Source organism: Salminus brasiliensis, chromosome 8 (genome assembly GCF_030463535.1).
Source record: "Salminus brasiliensis chromosome 8, fSalBra1.hap2, whole genome shotgun sequence".
In the NCBI taxonomy this organism is placed as follows: domain Eukaryota; kingdom Metazoa; phylum Chordata; class Actinopteri; order Characiformes; family Bryconidae; genus Salminus; species Salminus brasiliensis.
The window spans coordinates 24937127-24960140 of NC_132885.1; the positions used below are offsets into that span (position 1 = coordinate 24937127).

At 39.7% G+C, this 23014-nt stretch overlaps 1 protein-coding gene across 1 annotated transcript in view; it reads right to left on the bottom strand.

Annotated features, from left to right (window-relative positions):
* mao (monoamine oxidase) overlaps window positions 1-12945 on the bottom strand; it is a 49614-nt gene extending 36669 nt beyond the window's left edge. The window contains exon 1 of the mRNA XM_072686222.1: window positions 12806-12945. Coding sequence (XP_072542323.1) covers window positions 12806-12854 — 49 coding nt within the window. The 5' untranslated portion in view covers window positions 12855-12945. The remainder of the gene's footprint in view (window positions 1-12805) is intronic.
* Window positions 12946-23014: the final 10069 nt, after the last annotated feature.

Below are 23014 nucleotides of genomic sequence, written 5' to 3' on the forward strand. Positions count from 1 at the left end.
CCAAAATTGAACCAATGAATGCTAAATATAATGTCGCAATACTGATATATGATTTATCAATACTTTTACACCCCAAGTTACTACGGTGTAATACTGCAAAGTAGAGCTGGGAAATATGACAATATTTTATCGTATTGTGATACATTTTTTTTTATCGTAATAACAATATGTTTTTCTAAGCATATTGAGGATACTGTTAGTGAGTAGCTGCAGGTTTCATTACTAACAGTGTAATTAGACTGGTTTAATTAGATGTCGAATAAAAATCACTGTATTCAGTACGGGAGAGGATCTGAACAGCAGTTTTTTAAGAATCTGTCCCTACTGATGTTTTTAGTCTGTGATTACATGTATCATCATAAATATTGTGTATCGCCCAGCCCTACTGCAAAGTAATGTTTCAGTTTATGGTAGAAATGCTATGCTGAGATTAAGCGACAAGCTTGGTGAGTTACCCGAAACATGGTGGGCAAATTAGGTTAAAAAGGCAAAGATATATAGATATAGATATATAGAAAGATATATACACGTGGTTCAGCTCAGCAGGGCAAGGCAGCTGCACACTACTGATATAAGAGGCTATCTTATAGCAATTGACACAGATTGCAGCTGGCGGATTTGACAAACTAGCAGTCATTTCAGAGGTTAATGAATAAACACAGACTAGGAAGGTGTGTCAGCTTGGAGCCTTAGACTGGGACACAATAAAACAAATCTAATATAGATGATGAACACTCTAAAACGGAAAAAAATGAAGATATTAGCATAAAGACACATGTTTAGTCTCTACTTAGTTTTAGCTGCATCATAAAAAATGCCACAAATGTGACTCATTACACCCCCACTATATGTATATCTACCAAATGTTTGTGGACACCCCTTCTAATGAAGTTGCACCCTTTGCTGACATCGATGAGCCAATGCACATACTCACACAACTCGCACACCTGAACACAACTGATCTAGTCCCTGCAGAGAAGTACTGTCAACAGAGTAGGACACCCTGCCCAACGCCCGGCGTAGGCTAGAGGGGTATAAAGCCCACCAGCACTGAGCTGTGGATCAGCGGAACTGCTGAATGATGGTGCTTCATCCAATACTTTTGGGATAAGTTGAAGTTGTGATCACCCAACATCCTGACCTCACTAACGCTCTTGTCGCTGAATGCAAGCAAATTCTCACAGCAATGCACTAAAACCTAGTAGAAAGCCTTCCCCCCTGAATAGTGGAGAGTTACTCCAACAACAAAAGCAGGATAAACAATGAATGAGCAAGTGTCCCAATAATTTTGTCCATATAGTATCTATATAGCTTACTATATTGGCTCACTATATTAGCCTCGTAGCTCCAATGCAAAAAAACAACAACAACAAAAAAAACAAACAAGCCTTGGCTGACTGACCCCTTCTGGGATAAGTGGTAAATTTCGTAAAGCTGATCTCTGGCTGCATTCCTGTTTTCTGTGTTTCGGTTACTGTAAGTACCCTCATAAAACTGGCTTTTCACACAGGTGATGTTGACATCAACGCTGCGTGTACACTCCCAGTCCACAAAGATATGAAATAATGAATCCCTGATCCCTGATCCTACACTCGACACAAGAGCTAAACAACATAAATCACTGTATGACACTGTGCTCGCACTGAGAAATCCACAGCTGTGTCCAGCAAAGGCAAACATAAACAATGGTGTTGGGTCACTATGTTAACGTCAAAGAGTAAATATTCAGCCTTGTGGATTCCAACTGCTTGTCCCATCAGTGTCTTCAGTTTTTTTTTAGAGGACCTACAGTTACAGCAGCTACAGGTCTATAACCAGTCATATGACATGAATCCGTATCATTCCCATATTAAGCATTAGACTGATATCATCATTCCCTATGACAAGAAGCCTTTTATATCCTTAACCCCTACTTAAATGCAGCAACTGCATAATGAAATAATCCAGAGATCTATACGGACATTAATGGGTCTCTTTAAGAGAGCTTCTGTATAATCGTCCGTCTTCATTACCTTTCAGTGAGCTATACTTCAAATATTATATAATGATCTTATACAATACGGCACAGCGCCAGTGGGATTTTGCCAGTGATTATGAAAGTCAGTGCATGTAATAGAGAGCCCAGTTGCCTCATTACAACCTTGCTGAAGTAAGAGAGTGTGACAGAGGCCCTCACTCACACGCTACATGTCTGGCCTATCCGTCTCTGGGTGCCGGGCTTGTTTTTCCTGGCAGCTCTCCAGAGTTAGAATACCAGTGCTCTTTAGCAAGTGCAGGATACACACACCAGGAAACATTAGGGTCAAGAGTGAGGCTCCAGAATTAGACATGGAAATCCCAGCCATCAAGACGCATGCCGTGGGGGAGCGAACATATAGGAGGAACGTGCTGGCACTCTGAAAAACACTCAGGAACAACCTACCCACTTAAACAGTCTCTGAAAGCAGGGATGACTGCATTCTGGGTGGTATGATGTAAGGGCTTCACACTGCGAGTTCATCCAGGCTTTGCATGACAAAAATCATGTTAAATGTTCCTGGGATTTCATGGTAATTAAAGTTTAAAAAAAGCTCTGACCGGCAAACTCACCAAGAAAGTTCCTATACACTTCATATATCCTGTTATATCCTGCAGGACATGGGACCTGACATTACGGTAGCATACGAGAGCATGATACATACAAAATCATGTACTGGACTGCGCCATTTGCCTACAATTTTACAGCAAAAAAGGCAGTCTTGAAATACTATGAGTCACATTCAGTCGGACATGGGTTACAGTCTGGTCTAGAAGTATTTGGACAGCACCATATATTTAGCTATTTTGCCTCTCTACACCACAACAGTGAATTTGAAAAGAACCAGTCACGGTTTAAGTGTAGGACCCATGTAACATCCCAAAATGCTGAGGTTCCCCCTTTAAAGATTCTCTGCATTGCAGCGACCTTTAGGGACGGCTTGTTTGTTTTTTTTTTTACTAAGATTTTATTTTTTTGCTAATTTACACCTAACCTTAAAAATGATCTACTAACATTACACCGAAACCTTGACGTAACTTTTACCCTAACCTTTTCTACCCAATTTCCGCAAGAGGTTCCATCCATTAATTTCTTTTTTTTTTGAAGCTCCATAACAGAGAAAAGTGGCATAAACATAGCAGCGGTGACACAGGCCCATTTTCAACCTGCGTTCTTGTGTTCTTGTAGACTTGTGAAACGTCGAGTACTGCTCCAGTACCTGCTACTGTACAATCAGAAAGCCTGGATGTGCTCTTGTTCCGCCCGTGTTATCGAGGATGCATCAGGCTGTGACTTGTGTGGACTTGCCACAGCCAAATATCCCAGAATGCATTACGCACCATGTTTGTCTTGAAGTAAGAAAGCCTGAAAGCCTGTTACACAACGGCAGTGATGTGCTCGATCCCTCAAGCTCTTGTTAGTAGGAAGCAGGAATTTGTAGTGACGGTCATTCAGCACTCGCCTCTGAGTGCTTTGCCGGCCATTGCTTTCTGGTGCGTGAAGAAAGGTGAAGGAGACATGGAGGGGAGATTGTAGCTCAACGTTGACCAGCGTCCTGCTGCAGCTAGCTGAGCCAATGACCTGACCCTTTCTCCTTTTCTGTCTGGCAGCTCCCCCAAGGAGACTGTCACAGCAAGTCTGATAAATGGAGCAGTATTTGGCATCTCTGCTTGTTAAGTGGAGGAAAACGCCTGGGTGAAAATGAGCTGTCAGGGCTGTTTACCACCTCTGCCAAAGAGCAGCACCCAGTGGCTTTGCAGATCATAATTGGATTTACCAGGAGCTCATGGGTCATTAGTAAAGGATCCCTAAAGCAAAACACCATTTCTTTTCAGCCCTTTTTAGGAGATGTGATTAGAACAGAGGGCTCTATTTTCCAATAAAGGTCATTGGGGGGAGGAGGCCTTATAACTAGCACATGAATGCATATTGGTAGGAATCTGAAGGTGCAAGCGGTAAATAATTGTTTAAAATATTGTTTTAAATAACAAACAGTATTTTCAGATCCAATATTGCAATCTGTTATTGACTTACTCATGCATATTTTTTGTATAACAACCATTGACAAGGTTTACAGCTATTTGGCTAAGAAACAGTAGAGTAGCTGATCTGCTAGCTATCAAGGACTGCGATCTTGTCAAAAAAAAAATACACAAAGAAGCTACACCAATGCTACTGAATTTTTCTTTTTTTAATGTTATGAAAGGCAGAATAACTAACCAAGAATTGACATGTTTCTACATGTGCTCCCTTATCAGTTGGGGAGTGTAATTCCCGTTTACTCCACTGACGTAAATACTCACGCTGTGTACCCATGACGAGGATACACAGCGTGAAGGACAGCTTGGCAATACGCCAAAATGATAAGATCACAATAAAAGATGATATTTTCACGCTACATAATATGCATCACGAAACTGATGACACACAAAACACAGTTCTGTGTTGATGGATTTTAAAACCTGTTGTCAAAAGCTCTTAGTACAATAATATGCTTTCAAAATTTGCTGCAATCCACCTATTTAACCCCTTAAATCCTAAAGGCCTGCAAGTTTGCACACATTTTAGTTTCTCACTCTAATAACTACAGAAACCTCACAGACAAAAGCATACATGAATTTCAGGAAATAAGCCCATGTGGTTTTCAGCTATTCCACATGTTACACCAGTGTTTTACATTTTTACGGTTGGTTACGGTGTATAATTGGGTGGTAACCTCTCCGCTGACCTTTCCAAAATATCACAATTTTTAAATGCATTTCAGTCTATTTTTTTCTACGAGTCATAGGTCCTTATCACGTAAACCGCTAGGTTCTCTATTCAATTATTAGTGCAGAACCCATATCAACTATTTAGTTTAGCACGTTTTGTCTGCAATATTAAACAGGGGTCCCACAGGGGTCAGTTTTAAGGTTGGTGAAATTGATGCTAATGGTGACAGTAATTACATAAAGGGTTAATTAGGACTAAGTATGCTCTTTATAATGACATATTCCTCTGGTCAGTGTTGACTATTATCCACAATATGCTCAGAAAAACATTAATTTTAACATTTAAATCCCAACAACCACGATATATCGTCATGTTACTCATCTCTACAGTTTTGTAGGGGCAAGTCATTCTAATTCTACAGCACTGTTTGACTTCTCAGACCTCCACATGTTTCTTCTCAAATGCTTTAAAACAATGAAACTTTATATTGTTTAAAAGTAAAGAGATAAATCAACTGTTCCCACGTTCCCATGTTTGATCATCTAGTCTCTCACAATTCCATTACTGGATCCTAGCTACTGCCACTGTTGTTTCACAGAGAATTAAGCCTGTCCAGATTGAAGAGGCAAGAAAATGTGTTCTGACAGTTCGGAGAGTCTTCCCGACTCTTAAAACTGCACAGCAAAAACACTGTCATGCTTGTCATATCTGAGAGTCTTCCCGCATTAGGAGAATGGCCTGAGTATGAGCTACATGAACAAATGCTGTTAGTGCTTTTAAATAGATGACATCTACCAAATATGCCCTCATTCTAGGCCGATTATTAAGCACTAGAGTAAGCTGGATTAGTTCATCCTGGGTACAGCAGTTCTGTTCATGATTATCAGATCTCATGTATTCAGAACTATGATTCTGTTCATGGAACTGACCAAAGCACAACAACAGCAATGTTATGCAGCAATGCATGACACCCATCAGAACAGTTATGCTATATTTTAAAAAGAAAAGCCTTTAGTAAAAGTACAATGATTTATAAGAAGTATATAATAATGATAATATTAATAATAATCATTACAAAAAAATAATAAGCTCTGCAAAAATAATCAAGATATTGGGCATTTTGGGCTGACATTAAGGGTGTAAAATAAACATTTTCGATGTAAAAAATAACTGAACAAATCCCATACAGGAAATGTTTTCAAACAAAATTCATGTTCATTTTCAACATAACTTTCATATTATGATTTTGATATAATGACCATACAGACATTTTCATACTATGACTACAAATAAAATATAAAAAAAAAACATTTATGTCAACAAGCACATCACATTAAATATAAAGAGAAGTTATATGGCTTAACAGGATTTACACTAGACAATGAGGCAGAAAGCTGTATAGGGCAACATTATTGCGAATGCCATAGTACTACTGCTTACAACTATTATTATTTTGATATTTTTTATATGTGTAGTATGATTCATTACTGTGCAAATAAAAGCAAATCATACCTGTACAGCTTAATGAATGTCAGATCCACCCCCATCTCTTTTTTTAATTGATACAATTCCCAAATGCAGCAAGATACAATGTCACTCATGCGAAATTACAACTAGGTCTGGGTGATATGGTAAAAATACTTACACAACACAATACTCACAATACACAATATTTATCACGATACATGTAACCACAGACTAATTAGATGCTCTCCAGTACTGAGTACAGTGGTGTTTATGTAACATCTGCTGCTCTTCATCTAATTAAAAATCATCTACATGGTTTGTAAAGAAACCTGCAGTTGATCAGTGTTTATTTAGCACTAACGATCCTCTATGTGCTTAGAAAAGCATACTGTGGCTCACAAAAACAAAATTGATCACGATACGATAAAATATTGTCATATTGCCGAGCCCTAATCATAACCAAGAGCAGTAACTTGTTTTTCAAACTGCAGAACTAAAGAAGTACTGAACCCTCAACACTTTGTGCAACTCCACCAACGGCATACTCGTACAAAGCGCACCGTGATGTCATTTGTTTCTGATAACGATAACATATATCATATTGCCCAACCCCCAATGCAGAAGACAAGACCACAAGTGTAACTTTGCCCGAGCTGATTCTGTACATGTGAATGCTCACCAGATACATGGATCTAATCAGAGCAAAATGTGTAAAATGGTTCTAGACAATTTATCACTCCAGAAGAAACACTGACAAAACACTATCTGACACCTGATAAATCAAACTCCACAAAACCCATGTCCACCTGATAAGAGTAACTGTATCTGCACGGAGGAAAACAACTCGGCCCATAGTTTATCAGCAGGAGACTGGAACAGCGGGTAGAGAGCTGGTTTATTTCCAGGAGGTATCTTTGGAGTGCATATGTTTTACCGAGAACTCCCAGACCTCTGCAGAGATTTGTGAAGGCCTTTTTCATCTTGACTTTGATGCACTCTGTGGGAACTGGCTGTCAAGTTTAAACTGCAGGAATGGAATTTCCTCTTTCAGACAGCACGTGATGCAACCCAGCTAGAAATTTTGAGTTATTAGAACGTTAAATGAACGTTTATTTCCACAATTTAATACAGACTTCTCATATTTGGTAGGCACACTCCAAAAGTGATAGATGTTTTTTTTTATTTTTTTTTTTAGAAGTGTAAATTCAATACATCTTAAATTCTATGTTTAAAGAAAATGCTTAAATTCTTCAGTTTGACATTTTGACACATTCATTAAATATTAATCAGTGTGATTTTAGTGTAATTCTGTTTGAGTTAAAGTTTTTATTTTCTTGAGAAAGTTCATTTAGATTACATAATGTTAGTGTTTGTCTAACTGGGAATGTCGTGTAAGAACACTATATTCTGACTGTTAATAGAATAAATTAATAGTTTTACAATAATTAATAAACCAATTATTACATCACTCATTTTCAGACCGTTCCCAGAACATTATTTCTGTAACCTTGTAAAAACATTGCTGAACATTTCTATGAACTTTCTCTGCTAGCTGAGAAGCATTCAAAATGGCCCTCTGGACAGACGGCTTGAAAGAACCACATTTGAATGTCTTTAAAAAAGGTTTTCAAATCTTCTTAAAAGAAATACTGTAGTGCAGTGGTGCCCAACCCTCCTCCCGGAGAGTCATCTTCCTCAGATTTCAACTCCAACCCTAATCTTACACACCCTATTCAACCAATCAGTAATTAGTTGGATTAGGTGGGGTGGATTAGGGTTGGATCCAAAGTCTGCATGAAAGTTGCTCTCAACAGGAGCAGGGTTGGAGATCACTGCTCTACTGTTTTTCAAGCTAATCTCCTTTCTTGCTAGAGTCTGCATGAGCTAATACATTTACTAAACTTCAGAAACAACCTTTAAAAATAGAATAGCGTGACTAATCCCCCAGTCCAGACAGTACCTCGTTCAGAAAGCCTCCGAAACTTTAAATTCTCTCCAAAAGGTGAGATTTAAAGAACTGGGTTGGGGAAGTGAGGCTGAAACTGAACAAAATACAACAAAACTGCACTACAGTGCAGACCTCCCACCTCAACACACAGCATCTGCCACTGTGTTAGCCCCTGTGAACAAGCTACAGATAAAATACTGTAAACTGTCATCCAGAACGCTCATGTTTTTCTTTACTATTGTAGTGAGCTTTTTGACTACGTATTGGAAAAGTACCTGAAACTAATCCATGGTAATGGACTGTATGCTACAAATCCAGCAGCCAGAGCTTGCAGCACTATTTCACATCCAACTCTACTGCATCTACTCCCAACACACAAGAATAAATGGAAAAATGGAGGACAGGGTTTACAGGGTTGTGTTGAATACAATGCAGCTCCTGGTTCCCATCACCACCACTGTCAAGAAATCACAGCTTCTCTACAATGAACCATTTCAAAGCAAACCAAACAGAAAGACATTGTTTTACATCTCCGTCGTTGAATTATGCACATATTGTGACACTCTTTAAAAGAGCTGGGGAAAAAAATCTGTTGTAAAGAAAGTCAATGCTAATAAGCACTTATTGTGTGTAGAAATACTCTCCAGGCTGAGCTGAACACTGGAGGTATGCAGAAAATGTTTTCTTGGTGGAAATGCTTCATGGAGGTTACCCACAAATCTGAAAATAGCCACCATGTGCACATCTTACTCTGCATATAGAGACAGAACTGTAGCCCAGATATTGAAATATGCTCCAAACACAGCATTAATGCATCTTAAATCATACACGTAACTGCACACATAACTACTTGACTCATCGGACATGGACTTACTGTAAGTTTACACAGATCCACTGTACACACCCTGTTTAAATTGTGGTTAATGAATGATACACCCTTATCTGTCTTTTTCTGAAGCCATGACCTTCTGCCTGTCGTCTAGTAAGCTGCAGCTACAGCAGTCAAGAGCAGAGCTGCATAAAGTATCAAATCTTTGAAGTACTGCAGTCTGCCAGGCAATTCAACACTGTCAGCTTCCTATATTTTATTAAAATAAGCTTAGAAAAGTTCTGTATTAATAATCAATAGAAAGACTGAATAGTAATATATTAATTATACTGTAATCCAACACATCCAAAGTGTTCAGATAATAACTAGTGTTTTTAATTGCTGCAGTATCATGTGATGTTGAGCACTGGGATGCTACCCTTTATATAGAGTTATATCTTCATATCAAATAACAGCCCTATAAGGTATAGTGGAGGTGGGTAATACTGAAAAAATCCTTTTTAGGACACTTATATGGAAATTGCAATAATGGAACGTCTTCAGATAAACGTTTATGAAATGTGGAATACGGGAGTTAACTTTCATTAGATTAGCATTAAGGATCCCTTTCTGTTTGATTACAAATGCTGTATGTGATGCACTGTATATCTCCAAAAGAGTAACTTTACAGGAGAAGGAAAAAAACCCTTAACGTTCAATGGAAGTCAATGTAAGAAGATTTTTTTCCAAGTCATTTTGAAGCATCTCTATGGCGATACATGGTTTTTGCAAGGCTGGGGTGACCTGTCGACATAACGAACATCATCAATTAAGAAGATTTCTCTGGAGAGCAAGCTGAGGCTAAAAAAAACTACAAAATAATCACCCCTGGGCGACCCAACAATGTGGTGCTCTTTGCAAAGTGGAGACGCCTCAGCAGCACAGTGGTACAGTTACACACAAGCACTTGAAGCATCCCTTAGTGCTTTGTCAAGACGGCAGCGTAACATAACCATACTTGCTGTGCCTTCATCGTCCCATGTTAAAAGTTATTTCTGCAGCGCTGCTGTTACGTTACGCAAAGTTGCACAATACGTTATCTAATTCTGTGATTCGGCCGTTTCATATTTCTCTGTTTACTTTAATAGCCGTGTCCCAGTGAGAGAACAGCTTGAGCTAACAGTACAGCCTGTTGCTGCAGTCTGTGAATCCTCTGAATTATTGTCCTTGCACTACAGTGATGCAAAAATACATTTGCCTGTGATTACCTATAACATATGCAGTAATAATCCCAGTGATCAAATAATCCCAAGTATTTCAGTTAAAATGTTGATTCACTATTTCTGATAAAGGGTTGTTATGGACAGATTACCTGTTTTAACAGAAGATGAAAATATTCATTTAAATATTCTTTTTGTTTTCATTATTACGGTTAAATTTTAATCAAGCACACAAACACACCAACCCCTTTAGAATAACTGGTAGTCATTATATTAATCAATTAATTGAATAAAATAAATGTTCGCTTAATGGCCATTGATCTGGTGCCGGTTTGATTCCTATTTCATATATGCATCATTTGCGTTTGTCCTGCTGAGGTGAAACTGACAAGAACAGAATCAGTTCATTCTTTATGTTCTATATAAACAATGTTTTTTATGTTTCACACACTGCACTGCACTACATCCAGTTAAACAGGCCTCTGTAGTAATGATGCATGCAGTTAATCAGAAAAGTGTACAGTCACATACGTTGGCAAGATAATGATCACCATACTGCCCAACCCCATAGTGCAGTGGACTGTAAAGTTGAGTAATAGGAGTTGCTCAGCTGTTGACTGCTCATGCACTTGAGTTATCAAGCACAAGCACATCAGGTCAAGTGTCTGCACATCCGACGTGTGAAACATGTAGCGAACACTGCTGCCTGCAATGACCATGCGTTCCGCAAATGCCACAAATCAGGTAGAGGGCAAAGATCTGGTTTACAGATGGATTACTAATTACTCATTTAAATGCATGCACACACACAGCTGTGCAATCTATATGTACACACACACACACACACACACACATATATATATATATATATATATATATATATATATATATATATACACACACAGGTGTACAAAATCAAGCCGCAAAGAATGAGTGGTTCTTAAGAGCTCAGTGAGTTCCAGCGTGGTGCACAAGTCAGTTCATGAATTTTCTTCCTTCCTAGATATTTGACGATCAACTGTAAGTGGTATTACTGAAAAGTGTAACCCTTTAGGAACCACAGCAACTCAGTCACAAAGTGACAGAGCACATAAAGTTACAATCTGAGGCGCAGGTGCATAGTGCATAAAAGTCACCAATGCTCTGCTGACTCAATAACTAAGGATACTGTTACAGCTGCAAAGGGGGGGTCAACTTTATATGAATGCCTCTGGATTTAGAATGGGATATCATAAAAATAAACTCTTGTAGGTGTAATGTGTAGATGTCCAAATACTTTTGTCCATATAGTACACAAACAATTTATATATATATTAGATAGATAGACAGATATATTAGATAGATAGACAGAAATAGATAGATAGATAGAAATATAGATAGAAAGATAGATAGATAGATAGATACATAGATAGATAGATAGATAGATAAATATAGATAGAAAGATAGATAGATAGATAGATAGATACATAGATAGATAGATAGATAGATAGATAGATACATAGATAGATAGATAGATAGATAGATACATAGATAGATAGATAGATAGATAGATAGATACATAGATAGATAGATAGATAGATAGATAGATAGATAGGCGGATAGATAGACAGATAGATAGCGATTGATGGACGGCGATTGATTGATAGATATACTGATATTTATCAAAAGAGCAATGCATGCAAGATGGTCAATGAATCGCACAGAACTAGAAGAGGAAGTCTCCCAAACAAGAACTGAAAGACTCTTAGCTGGCAACAAAGTGTTTCAAGCTGGCACAGGTGTGTACCTGAGGATTGTTAAGTACTGACCATGCAGGGTGCCCAAACTTTTGCCTCAGGCCCTTTTCCTTTTTTAGTATTTTGTAAACTGTAAATAACGGAAACTAAAAAGTAATATTTCTTAAAATCTGAAAATACTGACACACACACATATATATAATATACATATATTATATATTATATATGTGTGTGTGTGTGTGTGTGTGTCAGTATTTTCATATTTTAAGAAATATTACTTTTTAGTTTCCATTATTATAAATATATACACACGTATACACACACACACACACACGGTGTGCATATGAGAGAGAGCGCGCTCACACCTGTTACACTTATTTCAACAGGCTGCTCCATCAAACCCTAACAATCAAATCATTCAGTTAAGTGCTCTCTGTCAGCACACACACACACACACACACACACACACACACACACACATCTGTTCGTGCGGTTGTAGGTCGTGTTCTGCAGGAGGACTCCCCCGCCCGCCTGCATTACCTACATGAAAACTGAGCGAGCGCGTGAAGAGGAAGAGGAAGCGCAGGTGATCCAGCAGCTCGCATAAACTTCACCTGGACACGTGAACCTCTCAAGCAAGTCACAGTGAGAGAGTGTGTTCTGCACACACACACACACACACACACACACACACATACATACTTACACACACCTGCGCGACTGTAATTTAGCGCGTATAAAGCCTAGTTAGCCTACAAGGTGCTAAAGTCGCGCGCGCATCGCCTCTCTCAGCCTGCAGGAGCTCTGCAGCCCTGCGCCTCCAGAGCACAGCAGCAGGAACATGAAGTTTCCCGAAGAAAGCAGGTGAAGTTGTGAGGAGTGGTTAGTGGCACTGACCTGAGATGCCTCCCCCGATCACAATCACGTCGTACGTGTTGGCTGCCATACTGCCGGTACTGCTACTTCTGCTGCTGCCGCCGCCGCTGTTGTTGCTGCTGCTGAGGACCAGCGTCGCTCGCGCCTCGTTAAAGACGAGGAGGGACAACAGACATACACGCAGACCACGCCCACTGATAAACACCGGCTACACCCAGCGATGAAGCCCACCCCTATCGCTACGGCACACATGCTCACATTTATGCGGAATATCATGATGGTACACATACATCCACGAACACGCAAATGCACCACATGTAGGCAGAGTTACATTCATTATTCGTACATTTGAATCATTGCAAAGGTGAATATATATATATATATATATATATATATATATATATATATATATATACACTTCATATATAACTAAAAATATAGTTTACATATAACTAAAATATATATACTTTATATACAACTAAAAATATATAATTAATCTTAAATTACAATATGTCTCATAACTGTCCTGTAAATACAGTATATTTGTAAAAAAAATAATAATAATAATTTGGACCATTTCTACTTGCCCCTTCAACATGATTTTTTTTATGTCAAACAGTGAAAATTTGTGAAAATTAAGGTTCTTGTCCCTCGTGACTGGACAGCAACGCTATATATGTATGCATGTATGTATTTAATGTATTTTATTTCTGCAAATACATGAATGCACTGGATATTGTTAAGTACAGAACTTTTTATAGTTCATCTATTTATATATTTATATAGTTTATAATAATAATAATAATAATAATAATAGATCATTTATTTATTATCTCACCACACGTGTTAATGCAGAATTTCACACACTGTAACGAAAGCTTGATGTTGAGTCACAGCTCGGAGTGAAGCGCTCTGTAGAAATGGGAGAGTGCAGCGCGCCCTCTTGTGGACGGATTTTCGGGGCTGTAGTTGATGCTGGGCATCGGTAGGGGCGCTCACGGACCCTCTGGAACTGCTGTTTCTTTTGTAACTGTGGCTCCCAGCTCTGGTCCTGTAGTAGCCTGCTGTAGTCTGTAGTCTGTTCGCTTTATACATTAAAAAAATTGACATCTTACCTAAATACACTTCATCAAAATCACATAATCAGGCATTATTTAACTTCTGAAGTTGAAGTGGATGTGTTAGAGCTGTAAACACAGCCACAGGTACCCCACAACCAGACTGGACTGTGAGTACTGGAGTGTACCTCTGCAATATCATTATACCCAATTCTAAATACTGCAATGTAAAATATAGATCTTGGTGGCATGTCTTATTGCTAATGCTTAAATCCTAGTTCTATTAATAAGCCACTGCTGCTAAGATAACTGAAAACACACTTAAGGCACTTAAGGTACCACAGTTACACAACACAATGAAAGATCCGAGAGGAAATGTGAGCAGGTTTGAGTGTTTAACACCACCTGTCCAGATGGCGCTGTGCGTCTGAAAATGCAGCCCAGCTTCCATAATGGACATACTGCAGATAATCCAAATCCAGAGTTGATCTCATTTAGGTGAGTAAGCTACTAATACTCTACACTAGCACCTTTCTGCTGCCCTCTCTTAGACCTGGAGACGAGAGAGAAAGAGAGAGACTGACAGACAGACAGACAGAAGTCCCTCGCCCAGATACAAGGATAAGAATAGCAGTATGCAGCTTGGTCCCCTGAGGTCCCTCCTCTTCTGAGCCACGTCCACATACCTTCACTGAGGTGTCTGTTTTGACCTCTCTGTGCTCACCACTGCTCAATATAAAGACAACAGTGCTGCGGAAACCTTCCCATTAAAAGCTGATATCAAATTCAGACTCTGATCCCAGCACTGGAAGGTTCATTTGGTCATTTTCCAGTACACCCAGTAGAGTGGGCTGTTGTTACACTATTTGCAAGAACTTTTGTATCAAAATCAGGACCTGAAAGGCAGCCTGGGCTATTTCTGGTTATAAGCAATATTAGGACTGGCTCAGGGCCCCATGTGTGAATACAGTTGTATGCATTTTCTGAACATGGTAGAGCATAGTTTTATTTATTTGTTCTTCCCAGGCCATACTTTGATGTGTTTCCCCTGTTTTATAAATTCAGTAAATAATCTATAGTCATTTTGAATGAACACATGCAATGTAGTGTCCCAGCCAACATGCTCATGTGGGGCTCACATGGGTGGAACGTGGGCTAGGTGGGTTCCAGTTTGGCATGGACTCTGAGTGGGTTTGTACAAGGGTTTTTACTGGGACCCAGTTGGGCTTCCCAAATGGGCTCATCATTACATTATCTGGGACCCATATGCAGTGTACAACCCAGACAGGGCCCCAAGTCTAACCCCTCCTAGTCCCATCACTGGCTTTGGTATGCATCCAAATGGGGGGCCAACGTGGGCCCCGGGAAAAAACCTTCTGGTGCCCAGTTGGGCTACCTATACAAGCCCCACATGTACATGTTAGCCATGGTGTTCTTATTTTAAGTTAGATCAACAAAACACAGGGATTTGACCAAAGGTGTGTAAACTTTAAAATCACTATAAATGAAAAATATGAGGAATATGTTTAAGGCATAGAAAATCCTGAAGGTTCCTCCCCTGGGGTGTTTTGCAGGCTTTTACTGGACCTGTCTTTAATTGCTGTTATTGTACTGTCTTCAGTAAGTGAAAATCATCCCCAACTGGGTTGAGGTCAGATGACTGACTGGGCCATTTAAGAACATTGCAATTGTTTGCCTGTAGGAGGTTTTTGGTTGCTTCTGTGATATATCTATAGTCATTATACAAGTTGGCCGTGAAGCACCGCCCTTTCGAAGTAGAAATTAGAGCTCTATACACATTATATTTCATCCTTCTACTTCTATCAGCAGCCACATCTTTAATAAACACTAGTGACCCAGTTCCATTGTCAGCCTTGCCTTGCCCATGCCATAACAGTGCCTCCACCATGTTTGACAGATGATGTGGTGTGCTTTAGATCATCAGCCCTTTTGTTCCATCTTCCATACTCTTCTCTTTCCATCATTCTGGTAGAAGGTTCTCTTGGCAGAATCTTGTTCCAGAAAGTCTAATCTGGCATTCATGCTCTTGAGTGTTGCCAGTGGTTTGCATCTTGGTGTAAATCCTCTGTATATACATGAATGAGGGCTCCTCTTGACTGTAGACGTGCAGACAGTGATGCAAATGTCTTCTTCTTATGTAATTTTGATTAGATTAAATGTTTCTGCTACTAATGATGCCTCCTTTGCATGCATTGACATGTCTTTGGACTGCATATCGAGAATTATCAATTGCAAATTCAGCACTTGTAATCAGCTCTAGACCTTTTATTTTCATTTTCAATTTGTCCCCAACAAGGTATCAGGCCACACCTGAACATAAAACTGATAATCAGTCAATTGTCCGATTACTTTTGAGCCTTTAATCTATTTTTTTGTGTTGTTAAACCCCTCAGAATTTAAGATGGAAGGGGGTACATAAGCTGAAAGGGTTGGGTACATCCCACCCAGTGTTAAAATGGGCTACTCGATTCCCCTGGAATAAAAAAAAAACAGTAAGAAAGAAAGTTACATTACTTGTGGTATTATCTCATAAATGTATTTTACACAGATTTACACTGTATTCTGTTCAGAGAGTCTTATGGCGAGGTTTGTTTTTTCAAAGAGAGCAACATTATTTGGAATTATAGCAACAAACCCAAAAAGCAGAGGATGGGCATTAGGTAAGTTATGATTTTATCCAATAAAAAAACAAAGCAAAACGGGACACAAAACAAACATGACAAACGTCCGGACGGATAGACGGACTGACAATAAATATAAGGGATTATATATACACAGAGACTGACAAGGTACACCTATGGAAGACAAGAAGATGGTAGGCCTACAAATAAGGCACAGGTGGGAACACTAATGACAAGGTGAGGCTAGGGCGTAGAGAAGGAAAGGGAGGAAACACAAACAAAGCCATGGAAAGAACCAAGGCAAACTGACAGAAGGAGAACCAAGAGAAACAGAGCAGAAGAGCCCAAACAGAACCAAAGCGTACCACATATATTCATCAGTTTTTTATACCTGTGGACGAGAGTAAGCTTTTTAGTCTGCGAGTGTTTTTGTGTTGCTGCTGGACAGCTAAAATACAACCAGATTTCCTTACAATTATCAGCAGCCAGCAAGAGTTTTCTCCCAATGTGATTACACTCATATGTACTCATCTCATAAATACTGTATTTCTGACCCAACTTAAAAGCAGCAAAATATGAGAAGCAGTACGGTGCTCCTCTGACTTTGTCAACTACTAAACACAATCCTTCAGAAAAGATTTGGAATATGAACATATCCCTAAAGAAAGAGACCTTAGATACTGTTGGGAGTGAAGAATGCTGTGAGTACAGTATACTGTTGAGGTTAATCTTAGAGGAATAGAGAAATTTGTTGGCCTGGCCCAAACCCCATACTATACAGTATTTTGTCCTGTGCACATTTTGTTTTCTCCTGAATGATGGATTTTGTATTCCTCTGAATTATGAGGACATTAAAAAAGCTACATTATTATTGCTACAGGCATGCTATAAGCAGGTCCGCACTCCTGCACACCAAACCATGCATTATTGAGAGCTGTTTAAAGTATAGGTATTGATGGTGGAGGTGGGAAATGCTCAGATGTGGTTTTACAACCCTTAAGAAAACCCTGTTATTTTGCCTTAGCATTAATCAAGCTGTTTTTCCTTTAATAGTGGACCTGGATAATCTGCACTGAATGGCTGAATTATAGATAAGATAAAAACTAAAAATCTAATAACTAATAACTAGTTAATAACTCTAATAACTAATAACTAATAATCAGTAAATATCTGTATTTAAATTTTAAGTATATAAACTGTGTGAAGATGTGCAATTAATCACATGTGCGATTTTAACCAATGCAACAGTGGGGGGATGAGATGTGTCCAGGGGAATAAGATGTGTCACGACACCCGAACTATAGCCGCCGTACTACCTACTACCTTACATAGAGAGTTTCATTATATGTGTGTTGCTGCAGAATTTTCCCCTGTGTCTCTGTTTGTAATCACTTTAGAGTGGATAGTTTTACCACTTAGTGTTGCTATCCCCTCTATGCAATGAGATACGAAGGGATCCCAGTCAAACCCAGTGAGCTAGGATTAGATTTAGCCAACAGTCGCACCGCTTCCACAAGCACTGCATCCCCAGCAGCGCTTGTCTGGTGGCCCTTACCTGAGCTAAGGTTAGTCTTTAGCTTGGCACCCGCTTACTTGCCTGGCTTTAGCTTACTGGCTCACCAAGCTGGACCTCCTTATCTGCAGACACTGACATGGGCAAAGCCGTAGTTACAAGGTCTGGTTGGTGTGTAACCATCAGTGTAGTAAAAATTTGATATTGCATGTAATTTATTAAATGGCACACTTTTATTGTGGGAAATGTCACATAATACACAGTAGGTATGTATTAGTAGATGATGAGCAAAATAACCACTGTTTATTCACACACACACACACACACAGCCATTTCTGTTCCAGTTGTCTCAGTAAGGAAAACGGCAGCTGATATTAGCTTGTCTTTAATAAAGCATGAAGACAGAAGCCATTTTCCTCTCTTTATACATGTTTGGAGCTTTGCCTATTATCTTACTGAGAATTTGAAGGATATTGCAGTCGGCGCTGGCTCGAGCGGCCACAACAGGTTTTCTACAGGCCTATTTCTTGGCACAGAGCGCAGCCACTGATTTGTATGTGTACAATATCTCTGTAATTTACATTGCGTATTTCGGACTTGGCGGAGCTCACCTCAGTGCATTTGGTAATGACAGTTTTGGAACACGGAAATGGGAATCAGCTGTGTAGGCATGGTCCAAAAGTGAGCTGAAACGAAGGGTGACCTCTGGGTGCTTTTATTGTGGCCATATTCTGTTGAGTACTCCAGTCATTTAGGCTTGAGTTATTGCTGTGTTTGACAGGTAGAAAGACACACAGGAAGGCATAAAGAATGTTCCTGTGTCGTCCCTGGAGAGCTAACAGAACTGCGCTACATCGCGCTATAGCGCTCAACAGATACATCACAGGAGAAATGTCCTCAGGCAGCCATAAAATCCACACAGATCTCAACTGACAGCCATCATCTGGAGTGTCGGTCATGCTGTCAAATTAGCCATTAAGTTAATTATAGCCCCAACTCAAAGTCACATCATATCGAAGGGCCTGCGTGTGCAACTAGACAGCTAGCACAGCACAGACAGTCAGCCGGTAGGAAAAGAAACCCATTTATTAGGTTCACATGTGGGGCCCAAAGAACTGTCAGTTTTGTTCTTGATTACAGACGTGTCCAGCAAAGAGCACTGCACAATTTCACCAGGGCTAGACTTTCAGCAGAGCAGGACGAATAGGATTTCTTAGAAGGAAGTTAGCTCTTATCGTAGGCTAACATAGTTCTGATGCAGTGCAGAATTCACAGGGCTTTGTCATTTCTTACAGGCAAACGTATCTCTCAACACTTGACGTGATGAACTCTGATGTACATTTGATGGCTTAATGTGAGGGTCTTTACTGTCACATTACTGTCATGTTACATTTGACCAGAAGCTCCACAGGAAAAGAAGGGATGCCCTAATATAAGAATTGTGGGCCGATGTTGATATTTTAATGCGCACATCTGCTGAAGCTTAATATACACATCTGCTTGGCCAACTCCTGGCAGATGTCTGACTGTTGTGATGACTGGAACCACTCAAGCGTTTGACCCACTACATTTTCAAATTACTGGGGTGATGCCCCACCACTTATTGAGTTCAGGCCTCTTAACTCAATCAAAGGCTGCGTCCCAAATGCGTACTACACTCTAATACTTAAGATATTATAAGATATATAGTTATACTATATACTAATCTTAATCGTGCAGGTTAGTAGATAAAATATTAACATACTAACCCCTTTTCCAAGAAAAGGAAGTGATAAAGTGTTGCTATGCCAACATTCATTACTGCAAGTTCTACAGCCGCTGCTGCACTTGTGTCATTATCCGCCATCTTTTTTTTTTTTGCTTTTGTAAACTGTTACAGATGCGAGGAGCTCCTCCCTTTTGGTTCTGCCTTGCCTTGTGGAATAACAGTTTCCATCTTGACCAAACTTAAAAACTAACCGGTTCTGAGTACATATTGTGGATATTTGAGTAAACTCAACGTAATAACTAATATCTATTTAGTAATTAGTGTGCAATTGAGACTCACCTGAAGTCTCTGTTTCTGCTGCCGGTTGGACACAATAGACAAGCAGGACTAGTCAAAATCTCGGTTTCAGCTGGAAGGACCTATCAAAATCTCCCTTTCTGCAAAAGACTTGACACCTCTGCTCCCTGACCACATCCAACTGAAAGATTGGTCCTGGTCCTGTAATTCCTGGTCCTGATGTGGTACAAATACTTTGTTACCTTACCTAAGTAGAAATTTTGGGTTATTGGAGTATTTACTGGAGTAAATATTTTTCAGCCGACTTTTTACTTCTACTCCTTACATTTTCACACAATTATCTGTACTTTCTACTCGTTACTATAGCCTCATTACTCCCATTTCATTTCCCTTTGTTTACATTCCAGCTTGTCATTGTTGCCACAAGCTGCCGCAAAAACAAAAAACCCTATCAAGATAATTCTCGACAATCGGAAAGTGTGAATTTGATTGTGGTTGGATGAAAAGTGTAAACATTTACCATTCTGACACCCTATTAGTTTTGTAAGTGATCCATTGCATCTGCACATGTCACGTCACACTCCAGCAAGGACACAGCAGACGTATCTTTCAACAGTATAGATGGTTTGGTAACTTTTATCAATCATGTTTAAATAGTTCTGACCAGAGGAGGATGGTTCGGGTCCCCCTTGTGAGTCTTGTTTGCTCCCAAGGTTTCTTCCTCCAGCTCTGAGGGAGTTTTTCCTCGCCACTTTCGCCGTTGGCTGCTCACTGGGGGTCTTTGATTTTTTCATGTCTTTTTATGTTATATATTGTTCTATTTTTCTGTCTTTTACTAATTACTGATTATGTAAAGATGTGTTGTGACAACAACAGTTATAAAAAGCGCTATACAAATAAATTTGACTTGACTTGACTTGACTTGACGTATGTAACCTAGTATGAAGATGTCCGTGGCAGAGACTCAAGAGAATTCGAGTGAAATGTCCCAACTAAGCCCCACATTTACATTTCAGTAAAGGTTATTGATAACATGCCTCTGAAGTTTGGCTTGTACTTCATGCACCATTACAATACTTATAGACAACTACTCATCATATTTTTCGCTCCATGTTAATGCTAAGTAGTGCACATAGATGCTCCTTTAATATATTTGATATTACTAAAATGCATAATGCAGCTAAAACAGGTAGCCTAGTGCATCCCAACATTTTCCAACATTAACATTTTAATAGATTATACTCATTATGGCTTTTTAAATAAGGTTTGGTGGGGTAGTGCACTATAGGCCCCTGTGGTGCGTCCTAAGCTTTTAGCATTTGTTTTCTTTACATTACTGGATGTAGACAAGTGACAGTCAAACTCAGCGACAGGACCAGTGAAAATCTCCTTTTCAGCTGGGAAGGGGGTAAACTTACTGGCCGAACCAATTAAAATCTCTCTTTCAGTTGGCAGAACAAATCAAAATCTCCCTTTTAGCTGGGGGTGGCAATAACAGGCAGACTATCAAACTCAGAGGCAGGACCAATCACAATCTCTGTTTCAGCTGAGCTCAGTGGCAGTGGTTCAGCTTTTGTGTTCAGTGAGAGAAATCGCTCAAACTCACTAATCAAGAAAGAACTTTTGCTGCTGTGCCACTATGCTTGGTCACTGTTTCGGCAACCTTGCTTGGATAGCATTTGATGAGCTATCTGATCAGAACCATCAGAAAACACTAATAGGTCATGCTATCAATATCAACCTATGACAGATGCTATTTGTAGTGCTGTTGGTTTCAGGTCCTGTCCACACCAGGCATTAACAAGCGTCTTGGGTGATCCGTTCACAAGGGGCTGCCAGAACGCATAACGTTTACATCTGGCATTTTAAATGCATCTCCAGTGACCACTTGTGATTGGATTTCCACTGGAGGAGGAGCTCTAATTGTTCTGAGACCGGAACCTCCAGCAAATCCTTGCTTGTGTTCCAGCGTGGGCTATTTTAAACTGTTTGATCGTGTGGTCTGCAAGTGAACTTATGACTGAATAGGACAGGAGATGCAGAAGAACAGCAGCTATGTTCATCTCTACTTTGATAGCCACAAGACCCCACAGATTTAGGTGGGAATGCAAATGGTGGCTTGCAAATTATTTAATGTGATGTCTGCACATTTGATATACCCTGGGTAATTACTGTATATTTTGCCCAGCATGTTGGGTCACTAGTTGGTGGCTCGTTAATTAGCTGATTAGCTGGATCAGGTGTGTTGGGAGTAGGGTGTCCTCTGGGACCAGGGTTGGCAACCACGGCCCTAAAGGGAAAATAGGTAGCTTTGTAAGACTGGAAATTGTCTGCTATCCAAGTAAAGCAAGCTAGCACAGCTGGGGCGCCAGCACAACAAGATGCCGCACCTCCATTTGGGCTAAAAAAACGAATGACACAGTTGATATAGGTGGGACTTTGTTACTGTTGAGGACACAAGAAGATTCCTTAGCGTTCACACTACAAATGTTATATATCAGGCCTTGTCTGAAGGTGGTTTGAGTGATTGGATTACAACACGCCTCATTGTGTACCATGATATGTCCAAATATTTGTGGACATCCCTTCTAAAGAATGCATTCTGCGACTTTTCACTCCTATAGTTTGTTTGCTCTGGTCTGAATCAGTTAAAGAGTTTATAAGTTTGAAGCATCCAAACACACCAAAATGCATCACAACAAATTCACAAAAGAATTCTCTTCACGGATTGGTCAGACCTGTCTGAGGCAGAAGCAAGAAAGTAAAAACAGGAAGAAGGTCATGAGTTCCAGACTAGTGCATATTTCTTTACTGTATTTAACATGAAGCAACGGCAGATATGGCATTAGTTCATAGCTGTAGTAATTATCTGAGCAACATAGCAGGTTAAATGCAAATGTGGAGTACACCTGATGCTCAGCTCGCGTTCTCAACACAAACAAACTGCTTCAGAGTTCGTCTGGAACTGGACTGAGACCACCTCCTCTAAAGGGTCTCAGTGCAGTTGTTTTC